The 22362-nt window shown below is 40.8% G+C and overlaps 1 protein-coding gene and 1 long non-coding RNA gene across 11 annotated transcripts in view; one reads left to right on the top strand and one right to left on the bottom strand.

The window, feature by feature from the left end:
• PARD3 (par-3 family cell polarity regulator) overlaps window positions 1-22362 on the bottom strand; it is a 648004-nt gene that overhangs the window by 133837 nt on the left and 491805 nt on the right. For all 10 annotated transcript variants that reach the window (XM_030550179.1, XM_030550184.1, XM_030550177.1 and 7 more), the window contains one exon: window positions 1711-1968. In XM_030550179.1, coding sequence (XP_030406039.1) covers window positions 1711-1968 — 258 coding nt within the window. The remainder of the gene's footprint in view (window positions 1-1710; window positions 1969-22362) is intronic.
• Window positions 7870-22362, top strand: part of LOC115645483 — a 49356-nt gene continuing 34863 nt past the window's right edge. Inside the window, exon 1 of the long non-coding RNA XR_003998755.1 lies at window positions 7870-9259. This is a non-coding gene — a long non-coding RNA (uncharacterized LOC115645483). The remainder of the gene's footprint in view (window positions 9260-22362) is intronic.

The following is a 22362-nucleotide window of genomic DNA, read 5'->3' as shown; positions in this document are numbered from 1 at the left end:
TAAAAGTCAGTGTGGCAACCATACTATCCAACTAGACTATCTTGATTTTCAAGGTCACTAAAAGTGATGTGATTTCTGGCACCTAATTATATTGCCATCGGTCAATACAGGGATAAGTAAAAAGGAAGAAGGTATGTAAAACTCCAAGCCTAATGATGAAACAGTCTTTGTTTGGATCCATAAGTTTTCCAAATTAAAAAAAAAAGTTGTATATTCAGACTGTATTTATTATAAACCATTTTATTTTATGCACAAAAAAAGGCCCTACTCCATGCATATTTGCTAAGTGATCAAAGTGATCAACAGAGTGATCAAAAAAGGAAAGGCGGACATAGGTTACTGAATGTTAGTAAAAATGTTTGGCAAAGTCCACCTGAAATTTCATTAGTTCTCAATATCTTACGGTGTCTTTTTCTGTTATAATGTACATATTTCTGCCATGATGAAGGCCCCTTTTAAAAAATATTTCCCATTCGGTCCAGCTGAGAGTTACCCATAACAGTTTCCATCCCTCTATTCAAAATAGCTCTAAACAATCTGCTAAACTATAGGTGACAGCTACAGCCCCTTGAGGTCAAATGCTACATCATCACTGGCACCATGGGAATTTAATGTCTGTTGGTTTTAAGTGAAATATGCAAATTTAAAGTCCTATTCTGATGTAAATTACAGACCTCAAATACATGCAACCAGGAGAAATGGTTTCATTTGGGTTATTGTAAGTGCGGCAGCATTGATCTTTTGTGAGGAATGGTGGTGGTGGGGCTCTATGAGCTAAAATGTATCTGCAATGAATCTATATATTCTATTGAATTACCAATGTCTTCTGTACTAGGAATTTAAAATTATTTTTTGCAAAGTTTAGAAAATGCAAAGCTACTAAGCCAGGAATATGAACAAGAGAGGTGTTCCTTAGTTATTTAATAATCAGAGCTGTGTGAACTTTGCCACATTTGGTCTACAGAAGTTTAGACAATTTTTGACTGTTCTTGATTGTGGAATTTGGTGTCCCAATTTTTGCTGCAAATTTTCAGGTGAATTCAAGTCTCAGCCAAAACAGAGTAGAGTTGTACCTGGTTTTGGAATGAAGTAATGCAAAACTGACAAATATAGCTTAGTTTGGCCACCAAAACAAACAAACAGCTCCCCCCATGACCACCAAACAGCCACACACAAATTTCTCCCTACCAGAGTCCATGCCCAAAGCTAGCCCTAGTTCACTTACTTGGCCTAGGTTTTCTCAAAAAGTTCACACAGCTGGGCGGAGGTTCAGATTTGCAATAAAATCAGAATCCAGGTAAGCCTTGCCAGGCTTTTGGTCTCATTACAAGAGTTTTGCACATCTCAAATAATTGCTCCAAACAGAATTCAGAACTGTCATTGTCCTCCAATCACATTAGCAAGACCTCTGATAATTAACCAAAGGCTGTTACAAGTTTGACTGTAATTTGAATTATATTAAATAGTGAATCTTGGGTTCAAAACCATTTAAAGAATGAGATGAAATGTTAGAATCATTACAAAAGCTTGTGCTTCTTATTCCATTATGACTCGATTTGTGTTAATTCAATATTTTTCTACATAAAGGCTTTTTAAAAGCCATTAATAAAATGCAGCTCTGGCTTTAAAATTGATGAACAGTACTTCTATGGCAAAAACACCATGAAGCTGAATTTTGAAATATAGTATTGACTGATGTCTGGTGCCTACCTGTCTACAGGTGAAGACTTTGAATTTCTTGGTTTCTTCACTTGGGCATATAACGCTTCAACTGTCTGTCCTTCCCTGGGGCTCTGTGGCCTGCTGTTCAAAGTCATGGCGCCACTATTTGTGGAAGAGTCATATGAAGCCATTCCAGCATACACTGGGTCAGCCTCACATCCAAATGTCCGGTTAAAGTCTTCGATCTCGGCATAGTCACGTTCGCGAGCTTGTTTCTCTCGAAATTCCCGAGTTTTAGCTTGAATTCTGCAAAATAAAAACAAAGCTGAAACGGAATTTTTAAAAAATAACATGTGAAAATACTTTTATTCACAATAATATATTTCTTTCAACACAACGTTTTTTCCCTCACTAACTAGCAGGGACTTTAGGGCAATATTACAGACACATCCTGTACATTCAAGTGTTTTCAATTTCAGTCTATGGGCTGGTCTACATGGGGACAACTCAGGCTATGTCTATATGGCCCCGCAGTTCCGACTACAGGGGTGTGAATTGAAGTGGGTGCTAATGTGCCGCGCTGTAACTCCCCTGTGTGGATGCTGTGGGTGTGAACTAAAAGACATCTAAGTTCATGTTACTGTAGCTCTGTTTAAACAGGAATACATTAACCCAAACTAGCTACCTTCTAGTTTGCATTTGTAGAGTCCATATGGGGGAGTTACAGTGCAGCATGCTAGTGCATATTGCAGTTCAGTTCCCCTGCAGTCCGAACTGGGGGGTCATGTAGACAAGCCCTCAGAAAAGTTCATCTGAATTAACTAAATGTGGGAATTATATATGCCAAGGGTGGGGAGGGGCAGGTTTCATTCCTCTTTAACTCCATAGATGTTTGGTGAAAGCACTGATTCCTCAGCCAAAATAACTGCCTGTCCATACCTCTCTTCCCAGCCGGCTATCCACTCTTTTAGGTAGGAGTCATCTGCTTACAATCCACTCACCTATCCTAACATTGTCATGGAACGTTTGTGCAGGCTCAGTCTGTTCTTTCAAGTGGTCTTTCCAGTACTAGATATTGCAGTAAGACTCTACACTCAAATTCACTTTGGAGTGAATCTGAACTCCAATAGATTTTATGGCATACAAATAAAAAGCAAAAGGTTGTGACTTTCACTTAAGAAAAAACAAAAAATACACACAAGCGCAATATGATCAAGTGAACACTACCAGAGCAAGTTAACTTTTGTAATTCATTCATTTTTTGAAAGTTTTACTTTGAAATGTAATGTTTGTATTAATATTGGGGGGGGGGTTTCCATTTGATTTTAAGGAAAACAGAAATCTAGAAGCAATCAGCTTCCAATACATCTCTCAAAGGACACGCAGAGAGTTAAGGGCACTTTTTTCCTGAAATGATTCAATCTCCTCTTTTCAAATGCTCCTATTTTTTCTCAGATTAAACATATTTTTCAAATAAGCAAAGGAACTAGTTCTCCATGAGAATTATGTCCAAAACAAGTTTCAAACTTCCACAGTTTTTGCTGTATGCCTGTTAAAAAATAGTGTGATTACAACTTGTTACACAGTGGGGAAAAGACATTTTTCACTGTCCCATAATTCAAAGAATAGGTGGTTGTGATTCAAATTGTTTGCAACCTTAACTATACTGGGTTCTATCTAAAACATACATAGTATAAACACAAGGGACCAAAGCCTGAAAAAGACCTGCTTTAGCTGAAGATTTCATTTCTACTTTGAAGTTCTATGTTAATTCTATTTTGGGGACTTCTGAAACATCTGTTGATATTACTGCTATCTGAACAGAAAAATAAATAAGTGAGGTCAGGTACTGGTAGGTTCTGGCATTTTATCTGCAGTTTCAAGAGCCATCGCTTCATCACATCCTAGAAGCTTTAGTTGATATTGCCTTGACTGAACAAATATTTCGAATATTGCAGGCAGCCAACCTTTTAGTGCATGAAAATTGACAATTTAACTATAAATGGCATGAACTAAAATGCGTATTGGTCAGTCCAAACTATGTCTGATATGATTTTTATATGTGATGATTATGAATCATTCCTACCCAACTGGTGAGATCATCCCTAATGTTACAATGAATATCACATTGCCATTCTGGTGAATTTAGCCATGGTTTGCCCATGAATATCACATAGCCATCTACACCCTGGCAAGATGTACTTTGTAAAGTTTCATCTATTCTTAATGATAGTCTGCCATTCATCTATTCAGTCTGCCATTCATACGGTCATGGGCCATTCATGTTTTTGCAGCAATGAAGCAGCATAGTTCACATAACCGCATATGGTTCAGCAGTGTTTATCCCTTTTCCTGTGGCTTAGGATTGATAAAGTAAGGTGTTATGCCAATAATTATGGTAGTATCCAGACTAGTTTGTAGAATAGTACCTATCATTAATTAGTAACGCATATCCTATTATTCATATATAGAATTATAGGATTAGTAGGGTCCGCAAGGTCCTACATTTAATCTAAATATGCTATGCTGTAGCTTGAACCCACTGCCTCTTGTCCTGCCCTCTGTGGCAAAAGAGAACAACCTTTATCTATCTTTTAATACACAAAGTTAAAAATTAGATTCAAGCCTGAATACCATATAAATTGAAGCAGCAGTTTTACTGTGAATTGTACCCCAAGTATTCAATTGCCATTTACAATCAGTAATGTTAACACACAGCATAATTCTAAGGTTAAAGTTTTGGGAGGCTCCTTTCTATTGACCCACAAAATGTTTTTTAAATTACTTTTCTGTGCTTTAAGATTGAATAAAAAGAAAAACAGGCCTACTATACACACTGCTATCACTTGCAGATGTTAAAAATGTATCCAGTCTTGTTTAAATAACACATTTTTTAAATAATGTTTAAAATACTGTTTTGGCTTACAGTCTTCTTTGGGACACGGTATGTTTTAACATTATTTTGTGTCTGCAAATCTAAAGGAATCCTATGACAAGAACGAAATATTTAAACACATTTTCACAAAGAATGCTGGCTATTGCCCCAAAGGACGCTTTGTGCTACAATGTCTATGATTTAAACCACTCTGAACTCTGAAATGTCTTTATGCACGTGGGGCTAAACCACCAGCTCTAGATGTTAATGCTTCAACAGGCTTTTTAAATTTTTTAAAAACTTTTTGCTTTCTTGCTTCATATATGAGCTCTCCACTCACCTGATTTCTATGCATTTCATTAAATAAATATACATATGGCAAATTTAGAGTTTACAGCATTTTGGAAGGGATTCAAATATGTATGTGCATGTATACCTTAATGAAAACATACAGTGCAGCAGGGCTAGAGCCGAGCAGTCGCTAACATTGTTTCATCCCCACCAATGTTTCTCACTCTTGCTATTTAAATCCTGCCTTAGGAGAAGAGACGGACCGTCACGCAGCAGTTGTGTGATGTGGATATATGTCCAAAAGACAGTAGACTGACAACCGCTGAATGTAATTTACTTATGTCATAGGACAATAAAAATGCCTGTGTCTGGCATTTTAAATCAGTTAATTCTGAGGATTTAGGGCCTGCCTACAGATTTCTAATGGATTTAACAATAATAATAAAAATAATGCTTAGCATTTATATAATCCTTTTCATCTTCAAGGCATTTTGCAAACACTGAATATTTTTTCCATGTTAAAAAGAATCTGAACTTTTATATTTAAAAACCACAAAAAGTTTCTAAGCCCATTTGGTTGTAAAGATGGGCTTGAAAATGTCAACGGATTCACTACTGTATTTCTGAGGTGGCAGACAATCAAACCACGGCATGGGGAAAGGTGTGAACTCTTTCAATGTACATCTGTGGGGCATTAACTTCAAAGGCTAATGATGACCACTTAAAATGACAACACTATTAGCCACAGAACTTCATATACCTGTACGAAGAACTTTCCACTAACAAGCTGATCCATTGACACCAGACGATCTATCATCTCTTGATTTTATGTTCATTTGAAATGATATTTCACAGAAATAAAGGCCCCTAATCCTGCTACCAAGCCACCACAGCACATGGTTAATAAGTGGATAACCACCAATGAATCCTAGGTTTGCATAACTCTTGCTAGAGGCCTACTCTGGCACACTCACGGCTTCCTGCAAGTCATTGGGCACATGGTTATTTTGTTGTGTAGATGTGCACCTCTCACTATACCACTGTAACTGGTACATCTAGTTCTCCTCCTCTCCATAACTAGTATGGATACATATTCTGTAAGTACCACTGTTTATGACTCCTGGGACTCTATTTATTTCCGTACTTAAGTCAGAAATCTTACCCTGACTATGTCATCTGGAAGCTGAAAGTAGGTTTACAACTACACTATTGTCCAGATAGCTCTGACTTGGCCATTAGCCCCCATCTCTAGTATGGAGGAATAGACAACACACTTTGCCCAAAAGGAATTATCAAGATCTTGTTTTCTAGAGTGAGGAGACCATTCCAGCCAATTTGAAATCTGCCAAATGAAGCCAAAGGGAGTATCAGCACATCTCTGATCACATTGCTGAGAATGAGATCCAGCAGATTAGATGATCCTTGTGGTCTCTTCTAACCCTATGGTTCTATGATTCTACGATCGTACGGCAGCGCCGAAGAAAAAATGCATGAAGGTGTAGTACAATTAAGTGAATGATTTGAATAACATCTCCAGCAACCACAGACAATCTGTTCCCTTTTCAAGAGACTGGAATGAGTGCTTCCCATGTCAGGAAACTAAATTTGTGGACAGTGGAAAACTCAAACCTGAGATACCAGCAGATGAGAGTCAAGGTTGATAAGCTGGTCAGGCCATTGGAGGAGGAAGAGCCTAACTCAAGTATTGGCTAGGAGTAAATTTTCCAAGAGTACCTAAAGCAGCCTAAATCCCATTTGTGGGACTTTTTTAATTAGTGATTTAGGCATTCTGGAAACTCTACCCTGTGTCTTTATTAATGGGCAGTGTGGAAGTAGAGTTTGTGGTAAGCAAACAGCAGGCTGGGAAGGAGACTGTAATGAACCACAGCACCCAGGGCATAAGCACTAGATCTGTTGTTGTGAAGGCACAACTGTCCTCCCATAAAAGCAGAAATGGGATCGGCTGCTGCTTGAGGTCTGCAACGTGCCTCGCCAATTTAATTTGTTGCTCCTGCTGTTGCCAAGATTCAACCACTGCCCAAGTGATAATCAGTATCCTAGGCTCAGTGAATTGAATCTGCATTGAACAAAAATCTGCATTGAACAATCTCAATTCCAAGTCAGTGATGACTGAAGCAGTGTTTATTAAGGATAGAAGTAGCATTACTAAGGGCAGAAGCTAAATGGTAAGCTGCTCGATACTGCCAGTTCACTGGACCAGCTTCCCCCCTGCTTCTGCGTAATAGATTCAAAACAGGAAAAAACAATGGCTGTGACAGAAAGTCTGTCAACATATGTGTGCCATTCAAACGGGATGCCAGCATTCAGGCCATTTTTTGCCAGTGTCCCTCCAGTAAAGAGGTCATTAGGTGGGTTGGTCTGTAGCCATTTCTTGCCAGGGATCCCCCTTTGCAGATGGAAAATGCCTTATGGGCTTGGCATACCAGCAAGTACAGCTCATGCAGTCCATACCACCCTCTACTGCTTTCAGGGTGATGGAAGCCTTTTTTCTAGTTTCAGCAATTTAGTCAGTGTATGAAATTACCCTCTTCTGTATCTTTTTTTGATCTCTATCTGAGCCTCATAACCACTTCTACTTACGATGGGTCCCACCCATCCATCCAAAGATCTCAGACCTGCTTCCAATGGTACCTTGAGGACACAGGTGAGAATTATTACTAGTTGAGATCAATGGCTGAAAACTAGAATCTCACTTACACTCCCATACATCACTTTGACAATTTTGCACAGTCTGCAGAACTTGCACAATTTTTTAGGATTTTATTCACTTTTTTAAGCCAACATTCATCTTTGCAGAACCTACAGAAGGAACATTTTAATCAAAATCAGTTCATTATGGACAGCACTGATGGACAGACATACATTAGTATATTAAACACAAGCAAAAAAGAGAAAAAGGTCAAGTAGGAAAACCCTGTAGAAGTGGGAGCACGGAGCGCTCATTCCTTTTCACCCTCCATTTGCTTCAAGCATCAAAGTGAAAGGATTAATGGTACAGAGCATTCCTTTTCCTGCTCATCTGCACAGCACAGCCAGGAATAGCCAGCACAGAGTTTAGAAACCAGCTTTAGCATCCCATGACATGCTCTTCTTTGTGTTCACAGACGTTCTGAAGCAAACACCAAGTAGTCATGACTGTATATGTGCAATTTCTCTTCAGCGTTAGCCCTCCGGTCTCCCAAAATACACAAAGCACCACTCGACACAACTGAGCCAACATGTCCTCATCCTTATAATCTGGGCATGGAGTCAAAAGCCAAGAAGTGCAGTTGGCAGAGAATCCTAGCTGGTAACCCTGCTGAGGGGAAGGGATACTAATGTTGCAGTCTGTCTCTTAGGATTTCTTTTATGTTCTGGCATCTTGAAATTTGCCACACCAAATGATATCTATCTCCCTGGAAGTGGCTCCTGTGATCCAGCACAGAGTTGCAAAACTTTCAGTGCTTTGGCCTGATTGAAAGAGCAAAGAAGTGGAAAACGAGACCCATCAGTAATCCAAGCATGACTTGGGAAGCTCCAGCAGTGTTGTTCAACCCCTCCCCCGCTTACATCAGGCGCTCCACTTTTATCAATCAGTACACTTGCGTTGTTGGACCATTTCTTCAACTGTGATCTTCCCCAAGACACAGAGCTCTGCCAGGGAACAACATTTGGTGTTTGTGGCCAGTCTCCAGAGGGCCACGACAACTCTGTCATGCAGAGGGACAGCAGCTTGCATACTCACACATTTCTGTTGTTAGGCCATTCACCAGCCAGACACACACAATGTCAGAAATGTGCTTGGTCATTTGCAGCTGTCTTATCTGCTAACTGATGGTTCAGGCACTTAGACCATCAGCCTGCCAACAGGCTGAGCTCAGCCTAGCCCACAGTGTCATCCTCAATCTTCAGTTTGGTAATGTAAGTGGACAACAAATTCTGCATGCACCTTTGCCTCCTCTTCAGACACCTATTCAGAGCATCCTGGGTGCTGTTATCTCTTCTATGCTGCTGTGCTTCCACAGCACTGGGTGACAAGCAGCATAATCCTGATGAAGCAATCTGCAGTGACAAAAAAGTCTCCATGATGGAAAAAACCAGCATGACCTGTGAGGCGGGGGATTACAGGTTTTACGTAAGAAATCCCATAAATCCTAAGGGAAAAAACCAAAAATATCCACAGCTTTGGTGTGTGCAACTGTTGCTGGGGCTCCAGGGAATAGCAACATTTCCCAGAATGCTTCCCTAAGTTGCTTCCCTGGTTGGGCACTTTTAGCTGTGAACATGAAAACACAGTTCTGATGGCAGAAAAGCTGTGGCATTGTCAACCTGAACCATGTCACATGACTGCGCCCTTAACTTATTACAAAACAAAGGTTCCAGCTGCACTGTGGATGGAGCCAACACTGCATGTTGTGAATATGCTATCAGGTATCCTTCTGATTATTCAGATAATTGCTACTGTCCTTAAGAATTAGAGTAAACACACTGTTTAAGTGCTGCTAGCTACAAAGTGTTAGATTCCTGTAGTGCAGCCTAGAGGATTTCATGGGTTTTCAGTGCTGTTCAGTTCAAGAGCAATAAACAGTTTAGTTTAACAAGTTAATAGACATAATGGAATGACTCATTGTTTTTTTAAATAGGTATATTGTATTAAAATGTAAGTGTGTGGACATGTTGGATTAAAAAATAAAAGCAAATCCATTCTCCCTGCAATAATTCATCAGATTCGGGGAGAAACACTCTCCCCTAAAATTCCTTGCAGATTTCTATTTCTCTTTAGAATGCATTCTTGATTTGAACCCAAGTTTCCAACAGAGATGGGTGAGTGCACAAAGTCATTGTACTGCCTAGACTACAGATACAGTAGACCTTTAATATACGATCTAGTACTCTGTGCACTATGAAAGGTACTTATAGAAAATAAAAGGTGTTCTGTTAAAAAAATGACTGTTTTAGAAATTGTCAGTCCAGCAATGGCCAAATTTAAGTATCAACTGAAGTCAATGGCAATAGTTTCATAGACTTCAGTGGGAAAAGGAATGAGCCCAAAGAATTAGCCAAAGCTCAGTCTTATGCTTCACTTCTGTGTTCTCTTTTGCAAAAACTATGACCCCACTGAGTTACTTTATACACTGCACCCATTTTATAACATTATGCCCATGGGCATTATGTAAAAATACAATCAACAATACTAAAATGCTCTTCACTAAACCTAGGGTGAAAAGAACAAACATCACTTACATCTATACTCTTTCCCAAAGATCACCAAGGAGAAATTCATATTTTGATTTTTTCTTATACTCACTAATGAATTTTATGCAAAATGTTGTCCAGGATGTCAGAAAAGATTTGCCATGGCTCACACTTCTATGGAAAACAATGGAACAATGAATATCTATTGTACATATGGATGTAGAGGGGACGATCACTGCTGAGAAGCATTAGGCAGCATTGGGATAAACCAAATCAAAAGCAGACTTTACAACTGAATGTGGTATGGTTCTATTTTAAAGATATATGTGAACACTTAGTAGGTTATGTAACAAAACCAAGCAGAAATTCTCTCTATATTACAGTATATAGAATTATTTTTTTTCTTTATGTAAGATGAAACAGTTTTATGAAAATATTTGGCTGGTGGGGGTGGGGGTTGGTGTTTCCCAATAAAAATATTATGGTCTCTCTGGGAAATTTGGAAGGACACCAGGAGAGTGTCCTGCTGTTCAACCCTTACTCCATCTGATACTTTAATAGTTCCAGATGGCCTTTACTGGAAGATAACGCTCCCTTTATTCTTTTATTATGACCTTTCAGGTCACAAATTATCTGTAGGATGCTGTTGCCATCCTTTCTTCTCAAAAGTAAGGTAGATGCTTAACATTAAATGTCAACTCTTATTAGTCCAAATTTCCAATGATGCGAAGAGAGTCAGTTATTCCAATCACCATCACCATTGGCGGAGGGGGAAGAATGTGTTTAGTTTTTGCTATGCTGATATTTTTCCTCTGTTCTATAGGGAAGTAATATTTTGTTAGATGCACTTTTTCCACCAGATAGCTCTTGTTAACACATGTGGCCAACTAAAAACAGACCATATGGTATATGACCATCATTTAGAATATGTAAGAAGCTGTTATAAAAAGAAACAATGAAGTTTTGGTGCATACCTTTTGAATTTTTTGTTTTTGTTTGTTTTTGTTTTTAGTTTTCAAAGGGTTTGTTGTGCAAGTTTCATTGCTAAACAATAATGAACATTCACAGAGATTTTATCATTTGTCCTTTTCCATAATCATAAATAAAGTACATTGACCTTACATAGGAAAAATATTAAATAATCTAATATACTAAATAAGTAATAAGGTTAATTTCTTTCCTGCTGTCACTAAATTCATGTTAGCAGTCTCTCTTCAGCTTGACATCAATTAATGATTTTAATTCCAGACTCTTGTCACAGTGCTCACCACCCTTTTGTCTAATTAAAATGGATGATGCATGATGAAGGGAAAACACAAGACTTCTGTTCTTGTTGTAACATTTCTATTCATTAGTATACTTTTACAACAAAAGGCTTGCAGCTTTAATGGCATTAGAGAAAGATGAAGAGAAGTTTATTACATCTAGGAGGTATAGGCTCTCATACCCTCAGGAAATATACAATACAGGAAACTGCCTTTATGGAATGACCAAATCCTCTGGGACAAAATATCAATGGGCTATTTTAATTACTGATATGCATATGAAGTGTTGCATTCAAAATCTGGGAAACAAAAAAAGACACTAAAAATACAGTCTTATGTTCAATATTTTAAAAAAATCTGAATTCATATAAAATATTTCCATAGGAATACTGAGTAATCTAACAAAAGAAATTAAAAATCTGCTCCAGAATGACTCTCTTAAAATATATGGCATAACACTCTTCCTGTATCTCTATAAGATAGAAGTTCACTCGTTATTCTTCCATTACTTGTAGTTTTCTATCCAAGTAGATAAAGCAGTGACAATGGTTGTTGCAGGAGATTGTTCAATCTGCTGTAGTTAAGAGCTCTGTCAGCATGTCTAATCTAAATTTAGTTTTTCGCATGTTTATAATATAGCATTAAAATTTACTCTGGGATGAAGTTCAACATAACATCATAAGTAGCCATTTATAACATCAATTTTCAGTTACTGTCAGGTAGCTCTGGTGCACTACAGTACATAGAATTTCTGAAAAGAACATTCCCTTTTGCTTAGTTATTCTCGGAATCCTTGTTTTTATGTAAGTATATTGAGTACTAACAATGTCTTCATTTTGGGAAAGTTGGGCAAGTCCCCCATAAACTTACAAAGACAGACTGGGATTTCATAGATTCAAAGATGTAAAGGGTCTAGTTCAACCTCCTGCACAGCACATTATTTGTTACCACATCACTTACAGCAGCAATACAGAAAATCTTACGAGCTGGCAGAGGATACTCTCCCTACTCAAATATCTACCCTCCATGTTCTTTGGCTGTGATATTAAAAACATGCACTATCCTCTATTTAGTCAAGACACACAAAAAAACAACGCTGGGAGCTCCCCCTTCTGGCTCTACAGCTGCAGTTGACAGACACTATTCCCAGAGCAGTACTGATGCCATTGGTGGTGACATTTGCACAGAAAAGTATACAAACAGAAGAATTATGTAAATTTAATCTCCTTTACAAATGAAAGGACGAAAATGTCAATGCTTCCAAAAATAAAAAAAGATAAAATTATACTAATATATAGAGCGAGAGCGAGCACATATCACTCTTAATCCACACAAGTACAAAAATAATTGCAGTATAATTGAATAACATCTTTAGAACACAGAAGACGACAAGACCCAGCCAGCCTGGGCCCCAACCTGTCAAGCACTTATTCTCACTACTCTCTCATCCGCCAAAGACTCTCTCCTAACATCTCATAATAAGTATCCAAACCTCTTTTACAGCCCTTTCTCCCTCTCCAAGTGAGTTTCTCATCACTTCCACCACAAACACTTGATATACTTCTCTTCCAGGTTCAGAACATTCTCTCTCTTCCCAATGCCTGCCCCCATCCCAGACAAATGCTCAGAATGCATCTTCTTTCCAAACAGTAGTGTTCAAAGAGTTATACAGTTATAATTGGTTATGCGATTATATAACTTTACAACTTCTGTTTTAAAATTGAATTTGGCAAGTGAATTGTGTGTAAAGATTGTCTAGACAGTTTGGGGTTTATGAATGGTGAAGGAATAAAATATTAATATTTTCTAATGGTTAAAAATATAGTAACCTAGAGATATTTAGCAACTGAACTTAGTATCGAAGTGCAATAGCCAGAATGATAAAATGTTCCATTAGATCAATTATCTTTCAAGACGAGATAGATAATGGACCCAAGGCTGGATTAAGACACAGGCACTACAGGCCCATGCTTACAGGGCCATTCATATTCTGAAACATAGGATTACATCAGAATTTCAGCTTTTATTAAAAACAAATATCTAGCTGTGATGAACATTGAAAATAACTCCGTATCATATAACTATTATAGATACCTCAGTCTATATTTCTCTCACGTCTGCTATATGGGTAAAAAGAGTTAATTTAGTTCTAAGGGTGGAGGGAGCTGCTACTCTGCAAGGTGGCAAGCTATGGGTGTATTTAACTAAACACTACAGACATCAAGAAGATGATGTTACCTACCTTGTACAGGAATGAGTTTTTCAAGACATGTCTCCCTATGGCTGCTCCACATCAGGATAAACATGCATGACCATGTGCTCTTAATTGGAGGGGGTTTTTTCCAGCTGTGTCTGTGGGTTCACACCTGTTCCCCAGTCACCATCATGCCCCAACAGGAGGGTACATAGGGAAGGGTGAATCTGCTGCCACTCCAGTTTCTTCTCAGCCACAACAGTCCAAAGAGAGAGACTCCAAGGCAGAGCAGAAAAAGGGTGGGTAGTGGGACACACATAGGTACACGCCTCTCAAAGAACTCCAGTTACTATACAAGATAAATGATCTCTCCTCCGTCAAGTAGCGTCCCTATGGGTGCTTCACCTAAGGAGACTCCTGAGCAGTATCCCCATCATGGAGAAGGTTGCTGAGGAGGAGGATTCAGTGTAGATCATGGAACAGCTTCACTGAAAGCTGTGTCAGCTCTGAGATCAGTCACGAGAGCGTAGTGCTGGAAAAATGTGGGTATTGAGGACCAGGTGGCTGGTCTGTAGATGTATGGAATAGGTATGGTTTTTGGGCTAATGAGGTAGATTGATCCCTGATGGAATGAGCAATGACTCTCGGAGGAGGCCCAACCCCTGAGGCTTTGTAACAGTTTAAGATGCAGCCAGTAACTGATTTGGATAGTGTTTGGGTGGAAATCAACTGTCTTTTCATACATTCTGCAATTGAGATGAAAAGTCTGGGTTTAATCCTGACAGGCCCGGTCACATCTACGTAAAAAGCTGGGAGCTCTTCTTATGTCCAGTGTATGAAAGCCCATTTCTTCTATGGAAGAGTGAGGCCTGGACTAGAACACCGGCACATGAATCTCTTGGTTGATGTGAAATTTTGAGGAAACCATGGGAAAGAAGAGATAGTGAAAATGAAGCATCATCTTGCCACAGTGAAAAGCTCTATATACTGGATGCAGCCATCAAGGCTCCAAGCTCTCCTATCCTCCTAGCCAAAGTGATGGCTATGAAGAATGTCATGTCAAGGGACAAATGAAGGAGGGAACAGTTCATCATAGGTTCCATGATCATGGAGGTTTCCTCAGTGCTCCGAGGACTAAGCTGAGGTCCCAAGGCGGAAAGAGGTTGAACAGACCTTTCATAAACTCTGTTGTGGTTGGATGCGTGAAAACTGAAAACCCCTCAATAGGGGCTGTGTGTGAAAGTCTCTGACAGTGGCTAGGTGAACTTTAATGGAACTCAACGATAATCCTGAGGTTTTTAATTTGAACAGGTAATCGAGAACATATGTAAGGCAAGACTCAAGAGGAGGCTTAGATCGGCATAGATTCTGCAATTAAGTTTGCCTTGTTGAAAGTCTGCTATGAAGCAGAACTGTTAATACACCTAGGTAGCAGTCTTGTTCTATACAAGAGAGCTATCTAGTAGCCAGGTCTTGAGGTGAAGTGCCACAAGATTCGGGTGAGTGATGGATCTTGACTCTTGGGTGAGAAGATTCACTGACAGGGAAAGATGGAGAGGCGGAAGCAGAGACATGTGAACTAGCTTTGTCTGAGTCAACACTGTGCTATGATGATGGCTAGTAATCTTTCTTGTTTCAAATTGTTCAGGAACATAAGCAGTAGGGGAGTGGGGGGACAAGCATAAAGCAGTACATAAGGCTAAGGAATATCTAGGGCATTCCCCATTGAGTTGCAGCTATTTTCTCCCCTCAGGCAGAGTCGTTTACACTTCTTATTGGATGGAGTTGTGAAGAAATCTATTTGTGGATTGCTTCAGGTAAGACACCTCTTTTGGAAAACCTCTTTGTTCACAGCTCCTATTCATGGTTGATGCTGAAATGTCTGCTCAGAGAATCCACCACTCTGTTCTGTAGTCCTGGTAGATATTGAAATCTGTATGCATTGTATATTTACGAGTTTTATGGCTTCTGCACATAATGAGTGGGATCTTTCTCTGCCTTGACAGTTGATATAATACACTGCTCATCTGTTGTTCAGCCTTATTCTGGTCGGGTGGCCCCTGATGTGGAGAAGGAAGTGCTAGCAAGTATGATGAACTGCTCTAAGCTCTAATATGTTGATATTGAGGATAGCCTCCAAAGGTGTCTATCTTTTCTGAGCTATGAGGTTTTGGGAGTGTGCGCCCCAACCTAGCAGATAAGTGTCTATGGTGATGACTCACAGGGGAGAGGCGCTGCAGGAATGGAACTCCCATATTTAGTGGGTCTTTCCACCAAATTAGAAGACGAGGCCCCTGCAAGGTATGGGCACCCATTTGCAGAGAATGTACTTGTTGAGTGAATGGACAGTTCTCAGCCAGGCTTGAAGACACTGAGAGATTAGTCTTGCTAAATGTGCAGAATACCACATGGCCCAGAAGTTGTAGGCAAGCCTGTGCTGTGGTTTGCTGTCTTTGCTTTATCTTTGAAACAAGGTTGGACATTGTGGCAAATCTGTCTTTCAGCAAGTAGGGTCTAGCAGTGGTGGAGATGAAGTGGCCTCAGCGAAGTTTATGCATTGAATGAGTGAAAGCATAGATTTCTTGTGTGTTGAGGTAAAGGTCTACCAAGTGGAACAGAGATTGAGTTTTGTGGTTGCTGACTATATCTCTAGAAGCAGGTGACCTTTAGGAGCTAATCACCCAGGCAGGGAAAGAATTATTCACATCTGAAGAAGGTGGGATGCAGTGACTGATAGGACACTGGTAAAGACTCTTGAGATGATGGAAAGGCCAAAGGGTAGGATGAGATATTGATAGCGGTGCCTGCCTACCACAAAACGTAGAAATGGTCAGTGTGAGGTATGCATGGCACTATGGAAATAGGCATTCTGAAGGTCAAGGTAAACAAACTAATCTTCCGGATACAGAGAGGAAATCATCATTGCTAGGGTTACCATTCTGAGCTGTTGAGCGTGGATGGACATGTTCAAAGTTCTGAGGTCCAGAATTGGTCTCCTCCTCCCATTTCTCTTTGGGACCAGGAAGTATTGAGAATGGAACACTTTCCTAAAGTCCAGTGCAATGGGGTAGATCATCAACCCTGCCACCCATTCCCCAGTGTTAGCAGGGATTGTACTTCCTACCTGAGAAAGTCCTCATGAGAAGGGTCCCTGAAAAGGGACAGGGAGTGGGTTGGGGTGGGGGAGTAGAGAGCTGAACTGGATGGAATAACCGGAGAAATTATTCCAAGATCCACATGTCAAAGGTGATAAGTTCCAAGGAAAATAGAAAATGGGAAAGCCAATCCCCATAATGGTCGTGAAGTGCAGGATCTAGAGTGGGAGATGGTTTGTGACTCTTGACCAGTAGGTCAAAGTGGACATTTTGAGGATGTCACTGATTGAGAGAATACCCTTTTTTAGATCTGGGTTCTTCCTGGGGGGTTCAGTTGGCCTCATGGGCTGGGGTAGACCGAACAAGGTTATGGAGCCATCTGTGACCTGCTGTATTTCTTTGTCACAGGTGTGTAATTCATCAGAGACCATAGCATCACTCATGAGTTCTTGAGAGAGCAAAGGGACCCATCTGTGGTGTTGCTAAACAATTCAGTTCCCTCAAAGAGAAGGTCCTTAACAGTATTGTGTACCTCCCAGGAAAGGTCAGAGTACTGCTGTCAGGAAGCTTGGTGCATACAGCACATAAAAAATGGTTACTCACATTTTTGTAATTGTTGTTCTTCGAGATGTGTTGCTCATGTCCATTCCATTGTAGCTATGCACACACCCATGTGCGTGGCCATCAGAGACTTTTGCCTCAGCGGTACCTGTAGGGCTGGCTGTGGCACCCTCTGGAGTGCCGCGCTCATGGCACAGTATATCAGGCACAGCCAGCCCTATGCTCTCTCGGTTCCTTCTTGCCCACAACTCCGACAGAGGGGCTGGAGGGCTGGTAATGGAATGGACATGAGCAATACACCTCAAAGAACAACAGTTACAAAAAGGTGAGTAACTGTTTCTTCTTCTTCGAGTGCTTCTCATGTCAATTCCATTGTAGGTGATTCGCAAGCTGAATCCCAGGAGGTAGGCTCAGTCTTGGAACCAAGAGGGCATACAGCTGGTGGCACCTGATATATTGCGCCACAAGCATGGCACTTCAGAGGGCGCCACGGCGGCCCATGGGTACTGCTAAGCCAAAAGTCTCCGACAGCCGCGCATGTGGGCGCGTGCACACCGACAATGGAAATCGACATGAGCAAGCAATCTAAGAACTACTGCCATAGCCATGGGGCATTTGGCTGTGTTGACTGCAACAAGTGAGGCTTGGAGAGAATCTTTGGCAACTGTCTAACCTTACGTAATGAGGGCCTGAAATTGTTCCCTGTGATCCTGAGGCACGAGTACAATAAAAGATACAAATTTGGAATAATATGTGAAGTCATACCTTCCTATCAGGATTTGTAATTGGCTTTTCTGAACTGTAGAGAGGCTAAGCAGTAGCTCTTATGAACCAGACGTTTTAGCTTTATTTGGTGGGGCTGAACAGAATCAATGTTGTCTGTCTAATTCGTTAACTGCCTCAACTACCAGCGTGTTACTTACAGGGTGAAGGAAAAAAATACTCCAAGCCTATGGGCCGGACATAGTACTTCTTGTCATACCGTTTACATGTCAGTGGTACAGTGGCTAGGATTTGCCACACCGTGGAGGCTGGGGCTAGGTAGTGCAATCTTTCCCTGAGATGTATGATGGATGTTCAACAGGAAACACTGGAATCTGTAATGTATCTACCACACATTTCATAAGGTCTTGGAAGGCCTTGAAATCATCAGGGTAAGATGATGGAAGAGGCAAGATTGCCTCATCTGGTGAGAAAGAGGACTTGTGTGAATGTGTTGTTTCTTCCTCCTCAGCTGGTTCATGATCTGCTTGGGATATTCCTGTTGAGCAAGACTAAAGGGTGCTGGTTGTTGCTCCTGACATGTCCTTTTATGAGGTGGGACCCTGTAGAAATGGTCACCATAGGAGGCCCAAGGGTTCCAGTATGCCCATTGAGGTGGAGCATAAGAGTATGGGTGAGGCCCCATGGATGTCCCTGCCAGGGTCTCTGACGTGTTTCCTGCTAGGAGTTTCCTCCTGAGAGTGAACCTCAAGAGAGTGAGGCTTGAAGGCAGAGAAGCCACATATAGATATCTCCAAGTCCTATGTGGGCTCTATCAGAGGTGTGCAAGTGGCGCAGTGGAGACTGTAATGGTACTGGAAGACAAGCCACAATTGATAATGGCATGGATGGAGGGTAAGTAGACTCCAAGAAATGAGTCGGTACCAGTGGGGAATCCTCCTAGTATCTGTCAACAATGGTGATTAAAGCTCTTCCATGAGTTGAAGATCTTCATGAGAGCAGCCTAGATTGTACTGGAGATTCTGGTATGGACCTTCAGGAGTCAATATGTATCACAGTACTGGGGATTGTACTGAGGTTGGGTCAGTATGTGAGAGCAGCCTTTGCTGGGTTCTAGAGCTTCTGTCTGCAGGAGTGAATTTTCCCTTCTCTTGTCCCGTTCTCAGGAGTAGGTCTTCTTTGGTGGTACCCTAGGGCCCCTGGAGTGTTTGCTACCAAAGAACTGGAGGCAGGTGGCTGCTCCAATGTACAAGGGTGACTCAGAGCCTAAACGTCTCAGAAAATAGGAGTTTAAGTCTGATCTCTCTGAATTTCTTGTACTATTAGTTCCTAAATTTGAGTAGATCTTGCATATGGAGGGAATGTGTTTTTTCCAAAGCAACTGAAGCAGCTTGAATGCCCGTTGCTGCAGGGAAAAGACTTGTAGCAGGTGTGACAGAGTTTGAAGCCTGGGGTCTTGGGCATAACCTATACTCAGCCATACTCAAGGCTGAAGCTTGAGGCCCAGAACAGGAAAAGGAAAAAACAGGAAGGAGAATCCTCCCCATTTCCAAAAGGCACAAACTATAAGGGAAAAATAATAAAAAAAAAAGAAATACTTGTAAAATTAAGAAAAAAAAGCAAGAGGTGTAACAAGTCACATGGCTTAGCTAATGGACACGGCAATGCACCGTCTCAAGCTGAAAACAGTTAAGAAGGAAGTAGAGAGCTATGCCATATGCCCTTGGATTGTGGCATGAGGACGTGTAGGGTGCAGATGCAGACCCGCACACACATATCCTGATGTGGAGCACCCAGAGGGACACTACTTGAAGACATGTCTAAAACCAAGCAGTCCACAACCTAGCCAAACACTTTGGACTTGCTGGAGAACGGAAAACCCCTGGGGAAGGACAGGAAAAAGCAAAGGTGTTAGAATAAGCATTAAAAGGAAGTCTCCCTCCAGCAAGGGGAACAGACCAGAACCAGATAGCAGAAGAGGAGGGTGCAGAAGAAGTCTGGACTCCTTGGAAGACACTCAGACCCAAAAGACACTCAGGAGTGAAGTTATTTTTCCATAGATTTATGTATCTCAAGTACTTCATCTATGAGCTAACGTGCGTGTAAAATTTAGAAGTGCCTTTGGAAAGCCTATGTGCTACTTGCTGTAATTGTCATGAAGGCCACAAAAGCATGACACAGTAATCCACAGTACACATGTGAGTGCAACTCTGGGGAGGGAGTAGGAAGGCTCTGAAGAAACTTGTCGGAGCAGTTGGGGTATAGGATCCAGCTTCCCCATGAGGCACCAGACTTCGAGTCTGTCCACGAGGAGTGGGCCTGAAAGGCCAGATATAGAGACTTTATCTTACCCTTCAAAGCCTGTGGGAGCCAAAGGTTTGGGTACAACAGTCAGATGAGCATCCACAAAGGGGAGCGCAGCCAGGGCAGTCACGCTAGCGCTTTTAGTTGCCTAGAAAAGTTTGAAAACGCGACCTGAGTGTAACCAATACAGCAGTGTCTGCTTGAGTCTGCAGACAACCTGAAACCCCTGAGGTGTCAACCCCATATGTCTCTAAGGGATGTTAAATGCAAGATCAACTACTCTGAAGGGACGGCACCCCCCCCCCCCATCAGGGGATTCTGTGCAGGGCAGGAGCAGAAGAATCTAGCAGATGCATCTCACCAATCCAAGCAGATACACTTGGGGGCCACCCTTCCTCTTGAGGAAGGAGAGGAAAGCTCCTGATACTCCTTAGGAAAAAGGGGGCCCATGCTACTGACCCGGCCTCTCTGGGAGGAGAGAGGATCCACTGACACCACCACTCCAAGTATTGCACATGGAGGGGTAGGATTAGAGCATGGATGTCAGGCACAAAGGATCCTCCACGATGTGGTGTGCCCAGAGCCCAAGATTGCCTTCATCTGGCCCTGAATGATCCAATTCTGATCTCTGTTCCAGCGCTGTAAATCCAAGGTAACTCCTTTGTGCTCTGACTTCAACAACAATGCCACCTGGGGCTGTAAGATTGTCAGAGCTCATAACCTAAGCAGTTTGGGTTGGAAGGTCAGTGCTTGGAGATATTCAAAGATAATTCACTAGCCTCCCTTCTTGGAGTAAACCAGTGCCCCCAGAATGGAGATACACAGTACTGTATTGTCAGGTGAAGCGTCAACCTGAGATCCTGACAATTTACCATCAATTAAGTATCCTCTGACAATTTTTATAAGAATGGTGGGTGCTTATTCCAGGTTCCTGACACAATTCTAATGGAGGTATTTGCTTAACACAACTGTCTATGCCCCTGTATTTTCAACTGGACAATTTACATCCTGTGCTAAACTGCTTTGTTACTGCTGCTGGAACACATGCACCAGAGCTGGCTAAAATGACACACACTTTTTAAAAGGAATTATTGTTAGTATTAGTATTGTATTCATAAATTTTTTTACCCATTTCAATCAGTGATAAATTGAAGTACATTAATTTGCTTATTTGTCTTCTAATCAATATGAACAAAATATTTTAAGGAGTTTAAGCAAAATACTATTGTAAGCACATTACTATTAAAATTGCAAAGTCAGAGTATAATAATTTTATAAAATTGTGGGCATGATTGATTTTTTAATGGACCATTCACTTGTTCTCTGACCCCTAAGGATTTTTTGTTCCAAGCCTCTTACACATAGGAAATTCATTAAATTCAGACTAGTTCCCAAAAGTATTGCATCATTAAAGGTATAGAGCTGCAAACACCAAACAAAACAGAGTAAGTGAACTGTGCCACTAAAACATAATGAAAGTGAATAAAAGGAGCCATTATGAACCAGCATCATTTTACTGTCTCCCTCAGTAATTATTTCTAGACTTTTGGATAATTTGCATGGGCAGTAATTTATTATGTATCTAATATAATTACATTAGAAAATAGAAAGGAAGAACTGCAATCTGACTGTGACAATTCAAAACCACCATGGACTGAGTCACAATCTGGTACTTTTGGAAACTTAAGGAAGCACCCAGCACATTTTTGTTGCTATGTTATTATGGTTTATTAGTAGTACAGGTCCCCACAACAAAAAAATTACATAATAATCGTACACATGACACAACAAGAATGAAACCAACAATTGGGGTGGGGACCTGAGGAGAGAGGAAAGATCTGGGTCACAATAATAAGATCATGCTGTTACCAAGTTCTGGCATGTGCACATATTAACGATTTGAGTGGATATATAAATTCTTTTGTGACACAGCAGGAGTGAGGTATTAAGGAGAGATTTCAAGGAGGTGAGAGTAGTTTGGTGAATGGGGATTGGGAAGTTGTTCCATACATAGGAGGCTATATAATTATACGGTAGTACTCAGACTATTACAATCTGTCTTATAACATGCATATTCTATACTCTCACCAATATTATTGAGAGAGTGCGCATAACAGAAAATTTCCCTACCATGAAAAATAATTTTGCGCATCATGCAGATTCTAACATTCAGCTTTGATGATGATATAAACACAC

The sequence above is a fragment of the Gopherus evgoodei genome, chromosome 2 (genome assembly GCF_007399415.2).
Source record: "Gopherus evgoodei ecotype Sinaloan lineage chromosome 2, rGopEvg1_v1.p, whole genome shotgun sequence".
NCBI lineage: Eukaryota > Metazoa > Chordata > Testudines > Testudinidae > Gopherus > Gopherus evgoodei.
This window is presented reverse-complemented; position numbering and strand designations above follow the sequence as displayed.